The 17,082-nt window shown below is 48.6% G+C and overlaps 1 protein-coding gene across 2 annotated transcripts; it reads right to left on the reverse strand.

Moving 5' to 3' along the window:
* Positions 1-2,908: 2,908 nt before the first annotated feature.
* Positions 2,909-13,673, reverse strand: LOC120395604 (cystatin-A1-like). 2 transcript variants are annotated; one of them, XM_039520139.1, is made up of 3 exons: positions 13,578-13,673; positions 12,020-12,127; positions 2,909-3,153 (listed from the first exon to the last, which is right to left on the reverse strand). In XM_039520139.1, exons 1-3 carry the CDS (start codon positions 13,599-13,601, stop codon positions 3,019-3,021), a joined length of 267 nt encoding a protein of 88 aa, XP_039376073.1. In that variant the 5' UTR covers positions 13,602-13,673; the 3' UTR covers positions 2,909-3,018. The 2 variants fall into 2 exon arrangements, with proteins under 2 accessions (XP_039376073.1, XP_039376071.1); XM_039520137.1 differs by lacking the exon at positions 13,578-13,673 and adding an exon at positions 12,850-13,114.
* Positions 13,674-17,082: the final 3,409 nt, after the last annotated feature.

Below are 17,082 nucleotides of genomic sequence, written 5' to 3' on the forward strand. Positions count from 1 at the left end.
CTTTTTTTATTCTTTAATAAATTCTTTTCTATTAAGGACTTGGTTGATCTTTCTTTGGGTGGATTCTCAGGGAAAGGGGAGGGGGAGGTATCCCTCTGTAGTTAAATCCCGGTGTCTCTCCTAGGAAAAGGAAGGGGGGAGGAAGTAGGGGGGAATGGTTTATTTCTCCTGGGTGTAAGAACTCCATGGATTTGGGGCTCTTGGAATCCCCTAGGATTTTGGGGAAGGACTGTGTCTCAATCCACATTTCCTGATTGAGTGGTGGCAGCTTTTACTAGATCTAAACTAGGATTTTAGTTTAGAGGAAAACCAAGGCAGGTCCCCACATTGAAACCCAACAGCTCCAAGTGGGGGTGAGACCTATGACAGTTATAAATTTAAGTTCCCAGACTTGTCATTTGAAGGTGTTGTGCAGGTTTCCTTTGAGAATGAGTATTGAAAGATCAGATATGGAGTGATCGCTTTGTGAAAAGTGTTTGCCTACAGGTGATAAGGTGACTCTCTTATCATTTTTCAGTGTGAGTTCATTCAAGAGAATAGTGATTGTCTACTTTCACCCACATAATTCTTATTGGCCCATTTGATGCACTGGATGAGGTACACCACATGTTGTGATAGGCATGTGCAGGATCCGTGAGTTTTAAAAGGTGTGTTGTGGGTGGTATTGATCACTGTAACAGTGGAGTTATGTATGCAGGTTTTGCATCTATTGTTCTGGCAGGGTCTGATGCCACGGTGAGTTGGTGTTTCCTAGTCTGTGGAAAGCCTGCTTCTGATGATGAGTTTGGTTAGGTTAGGGGGTTGTTTAAAGGCCAGAAGAGGGGGTTCAGGAAAGATTTTCCAGGATGTGGTCCCCAGTTTGGGATGATTGGTGACAACTGGCGGCTGTGGTCAGTGGGTTTTTTGTTTTCTGAATTAAGCAGTTTCTCCCTGGGTATTTGGGTGGCCCTTTCCATGATGTGATCTACATCTCTGGTGGTGTGTCTTTGTTTAGTGAAGGTGTTGTTAAGAGTGTTTAGGTGTGTATCTCAGAGCATATTCTGTGGTATCGGAGTGCCTGGATGTAGATCAGATTTCTTAGTATGTCTGGGTGGTTGCTGAATCTGTGGAGGTAAGTGTGGTGGTCCGAGGGTTTCTGATGTATTACTGTTTGTAGGTTTCCATTGTTGAAGCTAATAGCATTGTCCAGGCAGTTGATGTTGGTGTGGGAGTGTTCTAGAGAGAGTTTGCTGGATGGGTGATAGCTGTTAACATTGTGGTGGAAATCTATGAGGGAGCTCAGGTCATCTGTCCAGAGGATGAAAATGTCATTAGTGTATTTCAGGTATAACAGTTTTGAGGTGCATTCTTCCAGAACTCATTCCTCAAGGTGGTCCATGAAGAGCCTGGCATATTGGGCGGGGCGGGGGTGGCGGGAGAGAAATCCTATTACCCACAGCTATTTATATGGTTTGGACAGTATTTGTTGTTAAATATGAAGGTGTTGTGGATAAGGATAAAATGGATGAGCTTGTTGATGTGTGTTGGGTGCATTTCTGAGTGTTGTGCATTATTTTGTAAGTATTTGAGGCAGGCAGGGATACCATCATGGTGAGGGGATGTTGGTGTATTAGGGAGGTGGCATCCACAATGGCAAGGATGGTGTTCTGAGGGAGATTATTAATGTTGCAGAGTTTCTGGAGGAACTTGGTACTGTTTTGGAAGAAGCTTGCAGTGGTGAGTGGATTGAGGATGGTTTCTATGAGTCCTGATTTTGCTTGAGTGAGAGCGCCATTGTCAGATACGCGAGATCTTCCTGGGTTCCCCTGTTTGGGTATCTTGGGAAGCCCATAGAAGTTCCATGGGGAGGGTTTGTGGGGGATGAGATTATAGAGCCTTTCTTGGAGTTGTTTGGGGAAAGATTTTATAGTGTCTTTAAATTCCTGTGTGAATTATGGTGTGGGGTCATTTTTAAGTTCTTTATAATAGATTAAAAGAACAGGAGTACTTGTGGCACCTTAGGGTAGGTTTACACTTACCTTCCGGGTCGACGCGGTGAGTTTGACTTCTCAGAGTTCGAACTATCGCATCTGATCTAGACGCGATAGTTCGAACTCCGGAAGCGCTGCGGTCGACTCCGGTACTCCACGACTGCAAACGGCAGTGGCAGAGTCGACGGGGGAGCCGCGGAGTTCGACCCCACCGCGTCTGGATGGATGAGTAGGTCGAACTAGGGTACTTCGAATTCAGCTACGCTATTCACGTAGCTGAATTTGCGTACCCTAGTTCGACCCCCCTTCTTAGTGTAGACCAGGCCTTAGAGACTAACACAAGTACTCCTTTTTGCGGATACAGACTAACACGGCTGCTACTCTGAAACCTGTCATTATAATAGATAGTTTAAGAGACTTGTCTATTGATCGTGTTGTCACAGTTATCGTGATTAGGGACTACAATAGTGCCCTTTGTCTACTGGTTTGATCACTATCTGGTGTTTAGATTTCAGGGACTATCCCCTGGGCAGTACAGAGACTGTGGTGGATGTAATGCATATTTGAGGATTTCAGAGTTGATTTTTTTTCCTGAAGCAATCGATGTAATGATCCAGTGTGGGGTGTCCAGTTAGATGACTGTTTTTCTTATGACTGCAGTGGGGATGTGGCAAGTGGGGATGTGAAAGATTTACTTAAGGCAGAGCTGGCAGAAAAATTCTTCTAGTTCTCTAGGTTACTATTATTAGCAGAAAGCAGCAAACTAGGAGAATGGGAGAGTCAAGCGCATGGACTAAGCAGATTCTAATAGAGGCATGTTTTGGGGAAATGCAGTGCTGAACTGTTGGTTCCTTGCAGGCCCATTGTTAGTTAGCAGCAATTAAGTATTGCTGGAATGAAGACAGACCTTCTGTTACATGCAGCACGGAAACACAAACTTAGTTTTCAAAATCAGTTACATTTTATTTTCGTTCATGTATTGGCACTGGTTGTATGAGCTGGGAGTCTGCAGAAAGAGCAACAGAAGAGCCCGTCCCAAGCATCTCAATCAAATTGGCACCAGTGGATCATCTTCGGTTTTGTTCAGCTGATACTTGGTGAGTTCTGAATCCACTGGGGGAGGAAGAACCACTTGTACCACATACAAGTGTACACACTCATGCGCAGGGTTGCTGACGGAGACCTGAAAGACAAGGAGAACGGGACAGCCATGGACTAAGCACATTCCAATAAAAGGATGTTTGGGGAGATGCAGTGCTGAACCTTTGAATAGCTACAAAATAAGAACTAACTTACACCCACTCTCCTTCAATAGCTGTAGAGACTGTTCCCATTTCCTACTACGTGTGATCAGTGACAAGTCTTTGTGCCTATGTGAGTGTGTTCCTCACGATCAGTAGAAGTAAAAATGTTATTCCCCCATTCACAAGGTCAAATTCAACGCTGCTATAAGAATGTCCCACTTCCATTTCCCTATGTTAAGTTCTCCTCACACCTTCTATGGGCCATCTTAATTATCACTTCAAAAAGTTTTTTTTCCTCCTGCTAACGATAGCTCATCTCAATTGATTAGACTCTGCCTGTTGGTATGCATACTTCCACCTTTTCATGTTCTCTGTATGTATAGATATCCCCTGTCCGTGTGTTCCATTCTATGCATCCGAAGAAGTGAGCTTTAGCTCACGAAAGCTCATGCTAAAATAAATTTGTTAGTCTTTAAGGTGCCACAAGTACTCCTGTTTTTTTGGGTTTTTTTCCACTTCCATTGGTTGCTCTGGGAGTAGCACCTGTTTATCCTTGGGCTGAATTGAGGCCTCAGTCTTTATACCCCCAAAATTATCCTTCCCACTCAGTCCCTTCATCTTCTGCTTTTTGCACATAAACCCAAAAGTTTTCAATCAGTTTTTCCTAAGGCAAACTCTCATTGACTTCAATCAGATCTCTGATAGTGAACGAATTAACCCTTTTTTCTCCAAGAAGGCCATATTAGTTTTCAAAGCCACTCAGGAAAGGGCAAAGAAAGTTCGAAAAAAGGAGATGTTTTCATCAGTCTCTGTATAAGAAGTCAGTTGATGAAAGGCAGGGAAGAGGAAGGAGGCACATAGTGGGAAGAAACCCTCCTGTTGGACTTCCCAAGGTCTAAGAGGGGCTGTCTGAGTTTACAGAATGGACTGAAGACTTGTTTGGAATTTTTGCTGGCTACTTGTCTGGCTACCGACCATACCCAAAGCACCCCACCACCAGAGGGGAAATCAAGGCACAGATGACTGGATGCTGGGATTAGGTAAAACACCCCTCCCACATGAGCTAGGTGAAATTTTTTCGGATTAATATTTTATTCACCAAAAATGCCGTTTCAAATCTACCAAAACTGTTTGTGTCAATTTCGACTGTCAGTCAAATCAAAAAATATTTTTTTAACTGGTGACAAACTGTTTCAATATTTCCCAAATGATTCTTTTTGATTTTGGGGGAACAGATTTACAAAATGGCCAGAGAAGGAGATGGTGATATCCCACCTTATCACTTTTAGTCCTGTGGTTGGGAGTAGTCATGTGTAAGGCTACATTTTAGTCACAGGTATTTTTAGTAAAAGTCATGGACAGGTTATGGGCAGGAAACAAAAATTCATGTCCCCTGACTTGTGTGTGTGTGTGGGCGGCTCGGGGGGAAAGCTCTGGGGCTGTGGTAGGCTCCCTAGCTGGCTCCTGAGCTCCATGTGCTACCTCACTCTGCCCCAAGCCTTGGTGCTGCAGCTCCCATTGGCTGGGAATCACGGCAATGGGAGCTGTGAGGGTGATGCTTGCCAGCTGAGGCAGCACATGGAGCTAGGGGATGAGGGAGGGGATTTCCTGTAGTTCTTCTGGGGAGCCCCCCTCGGTAAGCACTGCTCCTCACCCAACCTCCAGCCCTGAGCCCCTCCACACCCAAATTCCTGCTGCTGCAGAGTGGGGGGGAGCAAGACTGCAGCAGCAGCAGCTGGTGCTACCGGCCTAAGGGCTCCATGAGCTGCTCAGGCGGCCCCCGGCCAAGCACCCAAGCCGCTGCAGAAGTCATGGAGGTCACAGAATCCATGACTTCTGTGAGCTGCATGACAAACGCGGAGCCTTACTCACGTGGGATTTGGATGACCTGGGTTCAATATGATCCTCATCTGATGTACTGGGTCTCCTGTTTCTCAGCAGAGTGCTCAAACCGGTGGGATATGAGTAGAGTTGCCAAATGTCTACTCACACAAACCCAAATACCTTGCCTTGCCACCAGCCCTTCCCTTCCCTGAGGCCCCGCCCCTTCTCCAAGGCCCCGCCCCAATCACTTCATTTCCCCCCTCCCTCTGTTGCTCATTCACCCCCACCCTCGGTCACTTTCAATGGGTTGGGGCAGGAGGTTGGGGTGCGGGAGGGAGTGTGGGCTCTGGGCTGGGGCAGAGGGGTTCAGAGTGTGAGAGGGGGCTGAACCTGGGGCAGGGAGTTGGGGTGCAGGAGGGGGTTCATGGTGCAAGCTCTCGGAGGTAGTTTGAGTGCTGGAGATAGCTCAGGGCTGGGCGAGGGGGTTGGGGTGCAGGAGGTGGTGTGTGTTCTGGGAGGGAGTTTGGGTGTGGGAGGGGGCTCAGGGCTGAGGCATGGGGTTGGGGTGCAGAAGGGAGTTTGGGGGGCTGTCTCTGGGAGGGGGCTCATGGTTGAGCATTGGGGTGTGTGAGGGGGTAAGGGGTGCGGGCTCCAGCTGGGTGGCGCATACCTCGGGTGGCTCCCGTTCAGCGGTGCAGCAGGACTAAGGAACTCTCCCTGCCTGCTGTGGTGCCACACCGCTCCCAGAAGTGGCCAGCACATCCCCGTGGCCCCTGGTTGGGGGAAGAGGGCTCCATGCGCTACTCCTGCCTGCAGGAACTGCCCCCCACAGCTCCCGTTGGCCACAGTTCCCGGCCGGTGGGAGCTGCAGAGTCAGCGCTCAGGGTAGGGGCCTTCCTTAGCTCCACTGAGCCACCAGACTTTTAGCACCTAAAATCTCCTGGGTTGGCTTCAGTAGCCTCCAGGAGACAGAGCCCAATTCTGGGAGGCTCCCGGTGAAATCTTGGCAACCCTAGCTATGAGGTATTCAAGAGGAGGTTTCTCTGCCTGGCTTGTTGAAGTTGTTCCACTGGGTATAAATAATCAGTGGGCCAGAAACAAAGTGATTGATTGACTGTCGAGCCTGCTGGCTAGGGCACTGAGGTGGGAAACCCAAGTTCAAGTCACAGCCCCTTCACGTTGTCTCTTCTTGTGGAAAAGACTCCTTTTTACAGTCTCTCTTTCATGCAACTTGTACTGCTTGCTCTCTTCATTGACCTTTGCTGGGCCTTGTCAATCTCTGACCATCCTCCAGTGCTCCTCTGCTGTTCAGAGTCACTAAGGCAGAGCTAGAGGGGATGTAATGTATTTTCTGATATAAGAGGCACCTAGGGTGGCCACTGACGCATCCCCAGAATACCAGGCCGTCTGGTACTTCGGGGATAGCGTGGGCCCGCCCCCACCTGCGTGACAGAGGATGCCATTTTAAAGAGTATGCTGCTCCACCCTCACGTCCTCCTGCATCACATGTGTGGTGTGTGTGAGGTCACGCCAGCAGGGGCAGAGCAGCGTGCTCTTCAAAATGGCATCCTCTGTCCAGTGCAGCATGAAACCAGACAGACCCACATCCAGTTTTACATCTGTACAGGACAGGGGATAAAACCTCGGGGAAGGAAAAACAGAACTGTCTGGCTTATAACTGGACCAATGGCCTGCCTAGCACCACAGTTACCTGTTAGGTGAAATCTGAATGGCTCAAGTGTTTGATTATGATGCACTCAGGGGCGGCTCCAGGCCCCAGCACGCCAAGCGCGTGCTTGGGGCGGCATGCTGCGGGGGGGTGCTCTGCCGGTCGCCGGGAGGGCGGCAGGCGGCTCCGGTGGACCTCCCGCAGACGTGCCTGCGGGAGATCCACTGGAGCTGCGGGACCGGCGACTGGCAAAGCGCCCCCCGCGGTGTGCCGCCGTGCTTGGGGCGGCGAAATTACTAGAGCCGCCCCTGGATGCACTCTAGTGACTGGACCTTCCCAGAGGCTGAAATCCTGAAATCTGCTCAGAACTAATGATAATTTGCCTTGAATTCATGTGGTGGAGGCCTGTACTCTCAGAGCAGATCAGGCCCAGTTTTCTGTTCCCCAAGTCTGTGCACATGTGTCCAAGGACTGCAGTGGTACAAGTTGGCAATTCAGCAGCAGCAGCTTCAGGCACAGCTGTAACCAACCAATATGCCAGTTTTCAGTAACAAAGAGTCAAAGATATTTGATTGCGAGCAGACAGGCGTCTTTGTTTGGGGGCTCAATGTAAATCTGTGTTTCAGGAGCCAGCCCTTCCCAGAATGTGAATAGCAAAAATACACATTTAATCCTCAAGTCTTGGGCCTACATCTTCAAAAATGGGTACCTAATGTGAGGGTCCCGGGAAAGATTTTCAAAAGCACATACGTCACTTAGAAGCACGAGTTCCATAGGCAGTTTTGTGAAACCCTCTCCCCACCAGCAATAACCTATTTGCTCTGGTGCTCTTGAAAATCCCACTCAGCTCTTACATGCCTACATAAGTGACCTGATTTTCAAAACTGCCGAAGTGATGTAAGAGCACGTGTCACTTAAATCCCTTCAGCTTTCTTGAAAATTCCACCTCAGGAGTTTAATTTTAGGCATCATTATAAATCTTTGTCCTGGTCTGTTAGGATATAGATATTCAGGCCTGTCTGCAAAGACCTGTACTAATATTCTTATCACTTAGCTAGTTATAGAGGTATAAAAGAGAGAATCAAAATCACTGTTTGCCAGTGTAAGGGCCTTGTCTTACTGTAACAGTGTAAGGCCTGGTTCTTAGGCTAAGCCTTTGGCTAAGCAGCAGAGGCAGCCATAAATTGGGAAGTGTGTGGTCACATCCTTACATTCCAAACTAGTCACATTGAAATAAGGTGCTCTTGAGTTGTTAGGAATACAATCCTGTCCTAATATTCCTATTGTTAGGCCTGAATGAAAATATAGCAGATAAAACAGTTATGCTAACCTGACTGAAATCAGGCTAGCAAAGGTTTTGGATAATCCCAGAGTGGAAAAGTATTGAAAAACAGCATTGTTTAACAGAGCCCTGGAAAACATGAGACAAGCCTGAGATAAACCAGGGATTGCATGGCTGGCATACCATTAGCTGTGCTAAGGACAGTGTTTGAAGAGCTGATAAGGAACTCTAGCATCCCACGGTTCAGATTCTAACTTTTGGTTGAGTTATAGGTTTGTTTAAAAACTCCCCTGTATTTCTAACTTTTGGGTGTTGTTAAGAGATAATTAATAATCTAAAGTTGTAGACATAAAGTCTAGGCATGTGTATATTAAAAGTGTCTAGTTTTAAGTTGTTAAACAAAGGGGGGTGGGTTTTGCTCAAGTGAGTGATGTATGACGTAATAAAACTGTCTATATAGGCTAATGCTAAGCTGTAAAAAGGGCCTGGTTCTCACTGGAGACAAGCGGTCTTTTGTTGATGCGTGCACTTGTCAATAAAAGGCTTTTGAACGGACCTTGCTGGTGTTGTCTGTCTCTCTAGCTGAACAGACAACGAATTTCGCTGTCGGGGTTAAAGTCCCCAACACTATCACCTCCAGAGAAAGGGAAGAGCCTAAAAGCTGTAAAAGAAGATTTAGTTTGATAGCATCCTGTCTGGCAAGAACTCACTTATCAATAGCTGGGATGTAAAATCCTCATTTCTGTATTGTTCTATCAGTGTAGTCTCCACTTCCCTATTGTTTGTCTGTAATCTCTGTCTGGTTCTGTAATTGTTTGTGTCTGCTGTATAATTAATTTTGTTGGGTGTAAACAGTGATGAGCTGCTAAAATCTTAACAACCAGTTCTCTATAAAGTTCTGATTTAAGGGATGTGCCAGAGCATGTATTTTTTGTACCAATAGGGTTACCATACGTCTGTATTTTCCCGGGAGGAATTTTTAAATTTTAAAAATTCCGCCCAGACAGCGATTTAAGAACCGAAAAGCCTGACATGTCCAGGAAAATACAGATGTATGTTAACCCTACCTAAAGTTCTTTTTTAAAAAGATGGGCCTGAACTAGAAATGAGCTCCTTTTCACATGTGTGGGTCCCCGCCACTCCCTTTGGGTGTGCTAGGGTGACCTGATGTCCCTATTTTATAGGGACAGTCTCAATTTTTGGGTCTTTTTCTTATATAGGCTCCTATTACCCCTCACCCTCCGTCCCGATTTTTCACACTTGCTGTCTGGTCACCCTAGGGTGTGCACATGTGTGGGTACCAGCTGCTCCCTGCCCCCCTCATTGAAGCAGGTGTGCAGGGTTACTGCCCTGAGAACTGCAGGGCACCAGTGGACATGGGGCTGGCTGCAGACAGGGGCGTGGGGCAGGGCTCGCTGGAGGCAGGGAGTGTGACACGGGCTGGCTGCAACAGGGGCTGGCTGTGGGTAGGTGATGCAGACAGGGGCTAGCAGGGGCTGGCTGTGGGCAGAGGGTGGCTGTGGATGGCTGGGGGCAGAGATTGGCTGTGGCAGGGGGTGGCTGGGGCAGGGGCAGGGGCAGGGGCTGTGGGCAGGAGACACAGGTACTCACACGCGGGGAGCGGCTGGGAGCAGCCGGGGACTCACCAGGCAGCAGCAGGAGCCCCAGGGCCAGAGGTCCGAGGAGCAGCAGCAGCAACCGGGCCAGGAGGCAGCCCACATGGCTTCCGCAGCTCAGTTAGGATTGGTTAGTTAAATTTCAGTAAAATAATTGGTTAAGGTGTAGATCGAGGGTTCTCAAACTGGGGATCAGGACCCCTCAGGGGGTCATGAGATTATTATGTAGGGGGTCGTGAGCTGTCAGCCTCCACCCCAAACCCCACTTTGCCCCCAGCATTTTTAATGGTGTTAAATATATAAACAAGTGTTTTTAATTTTTGGGGGGGGAGTGTCACACTCAGAGGCTTGCTATGTGAAAGGGGTCACCAGGACAAAAGTTTGAGAATCACTGGTATAGCTAAACAAAACTCAAGTTTTACTATACAGTCTGCAGTCAATCAGGAAGTAAGGGTGGGAATGGGAACAAGGAATGGGGGTGGGGGAATTGAAATCATGTTTTGCTAAGGAGGAGGGAATAGGAATAGGAAAAGGGAACAGGGACATAGGCAAGGCTCTGTGGTGTCAGAGCTGGGAAGGGGGACACTGAGGAAGGAAACTGAACTCATGTTTGCTGAAAGTTCACCCCAATAAACATCGAATTGTTTGCACCTTCAGACTTTGGGTATTGTTGCTCTCTGTTCATGCGAGAACGACCAGGGAAGTAAAAGGGTGAAGAAATAAGCCCCCTAACATAGTCTACACTGTAAACTTATTGAGACAGGGACTTAGTCACTTACTGTATATCTGTTCAGTGCTGACCTGGCTGAGCCAGGCCTCCAGGAAAAATAAATACCACAATAATGAAAGGCTTAATGCACTCATCTGTAGACGCATGTCTACACAACAAAGAAAAATCTGTGACTGGCCTGTGCCAGCTGACTCAGGCTCCCAGGGCTCGGGCTGTGGGAGGTGTAGACTTCTGGGCTCAGGCTGGAGCCTGAGCTCTGGGACCTCCCACCTCGCAGGGTCCTAGAGCCCAAGCTCTAGCTCAATCCTCAAGCCCAGACATTAGTTATGAAACAGCCCTGCAGCCCAAGCCCTGTGAGCCCGAGTCGGCTGGCATGGGCCAGCCACAGGTGTTAGTTGCTGTGTAGACATATCCTAGGAGGCCTTGGTGAGTTACCACATACCCAACTATTGGCTATTTCTGCAGTGAGATGAACTTGTGAGTACTACAGTGAACCTCCTCTGTATTTTTCTTTTTTTTTGCCTAAAGCAGGTAAATACACAACACCTGCCTTGACAGAGCAGTGTCCTTACCCAGATAGGAAAGAATCCTGTGGCACCTTATAGACTAACAGACGTTTTGCAGCATGAGCTTTCGTGGGTGAATACCCACTTCTTCGGATGCAAGCTTGTATTCACCCACAAAAGCTCATGCTGCAAAACGTCTGTTAGTCTATAAGGTGCCACAGGATTCTTTGCTGCTTCTACAGAACCAGACTAACACGGCTACCCCTCTGATACTTACCCAGATAGCTTGTGCTGGGAGATTCAGGGCTGGGTGGACAAAGGGGCTCAGGAGCCTAAGGAGTTTAAGTCCAATGTTTAAGCACCACTGGTACTCACAAAACCCCCGCTCAGCTGCCACCTAATACTGGAGGTGCCTATATTCCCTAGAAGCAGCAAAGAATCCTATGTCACCTTATAGACTAACAGATGTTTTGCAGCATGAGCTCATGCTGCAAAACATCTGTTAGTCTATAAGGTGCCATAGGATTCTTTGCTGCTTCTACAGAACCAGACTAACACGGCTACCCCTCTGATACTTGACACCTATATTCCCTGAGCACCTACATTTTTGCTGTAATTTTTGCTAGTTGCCTAAGTTTCTGCCACTGGCCATGTGCACTCCTGTCTCAGGCAGGTGCCTAGACACCTAACTCACAGCAAACCTGCAGCGGGATTCTCATATGAGGCTTTGCCCTGCCTATCTTACCTGCAGGGTCTGATCAAGTAGGTGTGCTCAGAGCACACCTGACACCAGAAAAAATAAAGAAGGCAATAACCTCCCTTATGACCTTTGGCCCAGGGGTAAGGGCACTCACCTGGGCCATGAGAGACCCCATTCAGGTCCCCCTTCTGCATGACAAGACAAAGGGAGTTGGTCCTGGGTCTTCTACCTGTCAGCTGAATGTCCTAACTCCTGGGCTATGGGGTAGTCTGAGGCAGGGGGGCACTTTGACTCTCCCATTGAAGCTGTTCACACGAAAGATAGTCCCTACCTTGATTAAAACTTAAATTGGCCCTTTCCCTGCAATGTTTGATCATTATTTCTTGTCTCAAGCCACTCCAAATGACATCTAAGTTCTTCTGCAGGTAGAACACTTGACAAAATCCCTCACTTCTTCCATCCTACATTGAATACTGACCTTAATGAGGTAGTGGCTTGCACCAACTATGTTTTCCAGATATCTATACTTTTTGGCTACAAAGACTGGATATGTCTTGTGCACTTTCTTTTCCAGCTGTGGCTTCACCTATAGAAAAATGAAAGAGGGTTAGATGGTGTAATGGGATCAGCACATCTTGTCTTGTCATATGTCCACTTCCTCAGTTTCCCCCTCTCAGAATGCACATAGACTTAAAGGCAGCATACAGCATTTCCCTTCTTGGACCTTGCTTATTAAATAAACAACTCAACTTAGATCTTTCAGCCTTATTCCCTAGGCTCAACATTTCCTTCTAACCAGGCTTCACAGCCCTGTGAAAACTAGGATTGCTGCCTGGCCTTTCCTGAAAGTCTCTTTCACCTGAAGCTCCTGCTTTCTGCAAACATTTCTCCTCTCAAACCCTTGTCCATCCACTGACCTCAGTCTGTCAGGTCCAGCTCCCTCTTAAAGGAGGCACCACCTCCAGTTTGCCATCACATGGCACTTGGGCACTGCGACATAGCGACCCGTTGGTGCCAACTGTCAAAGGGTCCACTGTTCTTTACAAGCAACTCCTGTCTCAGACCTGACAAACTCACTACACCTAACACACTGCTTTCATGGTATTCATCCATGAAGGGTAGCATGTGAAGTCTCTGTTGAAAACTTGTAATTGATCAGTACCCATAAGCACTGTAAGATGTGTGTGATGGGGTGGACTAGGCCTTGAGGCCCTCTGTTGGAGGCCTAGAGCAGCTGTGTGGGAAGCAGCCAATCGGGGCCCACAGGTCAATATAAGAAGAGCTGCAGGGCCAGCATGAGTTCTGTACCTTGCTAGAATTGGAGGAGTGTGGCTGGTGTGCGGCTGGCTGAGGGAGCTGCAGCACCATGGGGAAGGTAGTGCTGCCAGAAGCCAGGGAGAGCAAGAAGGAATCCTGAGCTGGTTGTGCAGGTTCCATCAGGACAAGGTGCTGAGGTAAAGGTGAAGATGGTGCAGGGCCGCAGGAAAGTGTCCCAGGGAATTAGAGCAGCAGTGTGATTTAGATAAAGGGACACAGCAGACAGCTGCTATCTAAAGGGTCCTTGGTCTGGGACCTGGAGTAGTGGGTGGGCTTTGGTCTCCCTCCCCCCCACCCCTGCCCATTAGCCACAGTGGGGAAGTGGCCTGGACATTGAGGCACCCCCAGAGGGGGAGAACTGCACTGGCCCAGCTGGAGAGTTGTGGTTGGAAAGGCCCTAAGGGGGCAAAGACACTGGCTCAAGAGGAGGAGTGCTGGGGCACTGACCTAGTCCAGAGCAGGGGCAAACTGAGAGAGACCCCTGTTGTACTTGTACCCTGAAAGGGGTTTGCTTTGCTTTATCTCACCCAGGTTGGTCATGACTTGGCCGGAGGGCTGAGTCACTGAAGACTAACCACAAACAGAGAGTGCAGGCACACATGCTTGGCTAGAGGCGCTTGTGAGAGGTGAGTGTGACTCTGTTACAGGGTGATATTTAAGGAATAATGTAACTATATTGAAAAGTATGCCCTTATGGTCAAGGAGGTAAAGTGACTCACCAGGCAATAATATGTCTCAGTCATGGCCAATACAAGCAGGAGGGAGTTGTTTGTCCTGAGCTAGCCGATTATAACTTTCATTACTCATTGTCTTCTGTGGCACCAACCCAGAAAAGCAATGGGAAATCATCAAAGACAAACTATAAGTATCAAAACCACTAGCAAGTGAAAAGGAACAATATGATAGTGAGTGGATCACCCTTTCTGTGGATAAAGACAAAACACTGATCCAGTAGATCACAGGGTAGAGAAAGACACTCTGCAACCATTCACTGAGGTGGCACCTTGATGAGTGGGGGAGCTTCCTGGAAGTCTGGCTCTTTGGGGCTAGCTAATTCTGCAAAGGACTGAACTGTGGGGTGAGAATCTACTCTATTAGATAGGCAAGGTAACTGTTAACAAGTGTTTTGCATTTTATGATTTTTGTTTTATATAGAACTACTTGTACCCATCACTCACACTTGTTTCTCTTTGAATCTGTTCTTCCTTCAATAAATGTTCTTTACTTTTACTGTAAGTGAACTCAATTGCTAGGTGTGCTACAGGAGCTGTCATATAAGGTAAACCTGGGGTCCACTGTTCCTTCTGGAATGGAGGAACTGGGATTTCTGTGGGTATCCAGGGATCGGGGCTGGCTAGCACAGGGGGACACTTGAAAGGGACTCAGGGACTCGGTGCACTTAGTGTCAATCTGCAGGGCAAAGGCAGGGCTGGCACAGCCCAGAGGAGAGCGCCTGAGTGGCTGCCAGGCTGGTTGTGTTAGGAGCTAACACCCAGCTGGCAAAGGCAAGACTCTCTGGAAGCAGGTTTGGGTAGATGTGTTTATGTAGGGGAATAACTTTAAACACTGGAATTTTAAAACTTATTCAGTACCAGTACTTCAAAATATGTGGCATGAAGAGTGTTTCCTATTGTAACATACAACTGAAGGGAAGGGAAGTTTGGGGCTCATCAGTAAATTGACAGTGACATTATCAATAACCTTTTCCCAGGTTAGGGAGTGATTCTCAAACTTTTGTACTGGTGACCCCTTTCACATAGCAAGCCTCTGAGTGCGACTCCCTCCCCATACATTAAAAACACTTTATAAATGCTGGAGGCAAAGCGGGGTTTGGGGTGGAGGCTGACAGCTAACGACCCCACATAATAACCTCACAATCCCAAGGGGTCCTGTTCCCCAGTTTGAGAACAGGGGCGGCTCTAGGCACCAGCAAACCAAGCTGTTGCCTAGGGCGGCCAAATCTAGGGGGCGGCAGGCTGGGCCGGTGGACCTGCCGCAGTCATGCCTGCGGGAGGTCCACCGGAGCCGCGGATGACCGGACCTGCCGCAGGCATGACTGCGGAGGGGGCGCTCGTCCCGCGGCTCGGCTGGACCTCCCGCAGGTATGACTGCGGCAGCTCAAGCGGAGCTGCCGGACCCGCGAACCGTCCGCAGCCGTGCCCGCGGGAGGTCCGCTGTTCCCGCGGCTCCGGTGGAGCTCCGCAGTCATGCCTGCGGCAGGTCCGCTCGTCCGGGCTCGGTGGACCTGCCGCGGGAGCTCAACCGGAGCCGCGGGAAGAGGGGACCCGCCGCGGGACCGAGGAAGGGCGGCGCAGCACACCGCGCTGCCTGGGGCAGCCTATTTTCTAGAGCCGCCCCTGTTTGAGAACCCCTGGTTTAGGACAACTACACCTGCATTCCCTCATTGTGTCCACCAAGGGCACCCACTTATGGGGGAAGGGGGGCAGCTCCTCAGCTGTCACTTCTTTTGGGCAGGCCCATGTCTCTCTCCCTCCTGACCAACGTGTTCAGGCTGCACAGCTTCTTGCGCTATGCTGTGATACCTCCAGCAAGCCAGAGTGCCTAACGAGCCCAGCACCTGTGCTGCTTTCTCTCCACAGGCTATGAACAGTAGAGTGCCAGCAGTGACAGGTTACCCCACAGCTCTTTCTAAGAAGGCACATTTATTCTTAAGGTAAAAACATTACACAGAAAACACAATAAAAACCCAAACACATTCTAGAAAACTTGCCCGAGGTCACCCCAGCTCTACCCTAGGGCTCTAGTAGGTTAAGCCCTTGCACAAGGATTGCATGTCCCCCCCCGCCCCACCTCCTGGCCTTAGGGACCAGACCTTCTGCCTTTGCTGGATAAGGAAAAGGCCCTAAGTCAGTTAAAACTCAGGCTATTTCTTTGTCTGTTGGGCTCTGGAGAATCCAGTTTGTATCAGTAAATGCAAACTTCTTTCCAACTGGTGGTACCTCTCTGGAGGTGTTGCAACCTGAGTGGATTTGCCTAAGCACCCTCCAGTCTTCTTAGTTCCTTGAGGGCTGTGGTTCACCTCCCCCATGGGTATATGTACAATCCCTGAATCGTACATAAGCGTTTGCATTTTTAATACAATGAATGCCTAAAATACTTAAACTTAATTCCATGAGGATAGTCCCAGTTAGTGTCGTATCTGTAACAACCAAGTCACACATTTCCCTAAGACGCTTGTGATCACCCTCACCTGATGGGGTCATTGGAGTGTTGTGGTACATCAGCCTTTCTCAGATACAGAACTTGTTTGCACACCAGATGTACCGTGTCTCAGAGGAAAGCATTAAAGAAACTTCAGCTGTCAGGCACCCTGGGCTGCAAGAGCTACTGGGTCTCAAAAAGCTCTGACATGCAGCACCAATGAAAAGCTAATGTATTTAGGCTGCCAGAAAAGGGCAAATACCCTGGGCTCACTAGTTTAAACAGTTCCTATTAACAATAACAGAGTAGTTCCCAGTTTAACTCTTGGTGTATGTGTGGAGGGGGGATAATTCAAAAGAAGTTAGTGTGCAATCTTAACATCTGAATGCATTCATGCGGTAGAGGTGATTGGCCAAAGTTCAGGTCTGTGGTCTGTCTCATTGGGGGCCCCCCTGCATTGTTCTTCCACACTGATGCAGCATCTTTTGTGTGAGCACCTAACTCTGGAGCAGCTTCAGCTCTATGTCACAGTGTCAGCTCTGGAGCAGCTGTTCCAGTTCCTCACATACTGACACTCACAAGGTGAATGCTGCAATCACTGCACTCCTCCCAGAACCCCAACACACCCTGCCCGCCTGACCCTCTCTTGACTGACCCAGTTCCCAGGAACCTTCCCCTTTTGCTGCTCTCAGCAGAGTCATTGCGCTACCCCCAGGCTTTCCACTTCTGTGGAAGTGTTGAATTAAGTGTCCCCTCAGCACTTCTTGTCCTTGTCTTAGAGAAATAAACTCTGTCTCCCCTCCCCATTCATAATCTTCCCAACCTCCAAGCACTATTTACCCATCAGTTATTTATTGAGAGGGCCCATCCCTTTGAGGGAGGTCAAGCAGCCAGCTGCCTAGTCCTCAAATGGACAGTTTGTTACCCCTGGCTCATGCCTAGCAGATGTAGGACAAGGAGATTTAATAAGTAAGACATTGCTGGGCAAATGCATTGTTGTTTCTGGACTCAGCTAGGCTTTGGGCAGAAATGAAGGTATCGCTCAGGGTCTATGAGAAGACC

The sequence above is a fragment of the Mauremys reevesii genome, linkage group 1 (assembly GCF_016161935.1).
Source record: "Mauremys reevesii isolate NIE-2019 linkage group 1, ASM1616193v1, whole genome shotgun sequence".
Classification (NCBI taxonomy): Eukaryota; Metazoa; Chordata; order Testudines; family Geoemydidae; genus Mauremys; species Mauremys reevesii.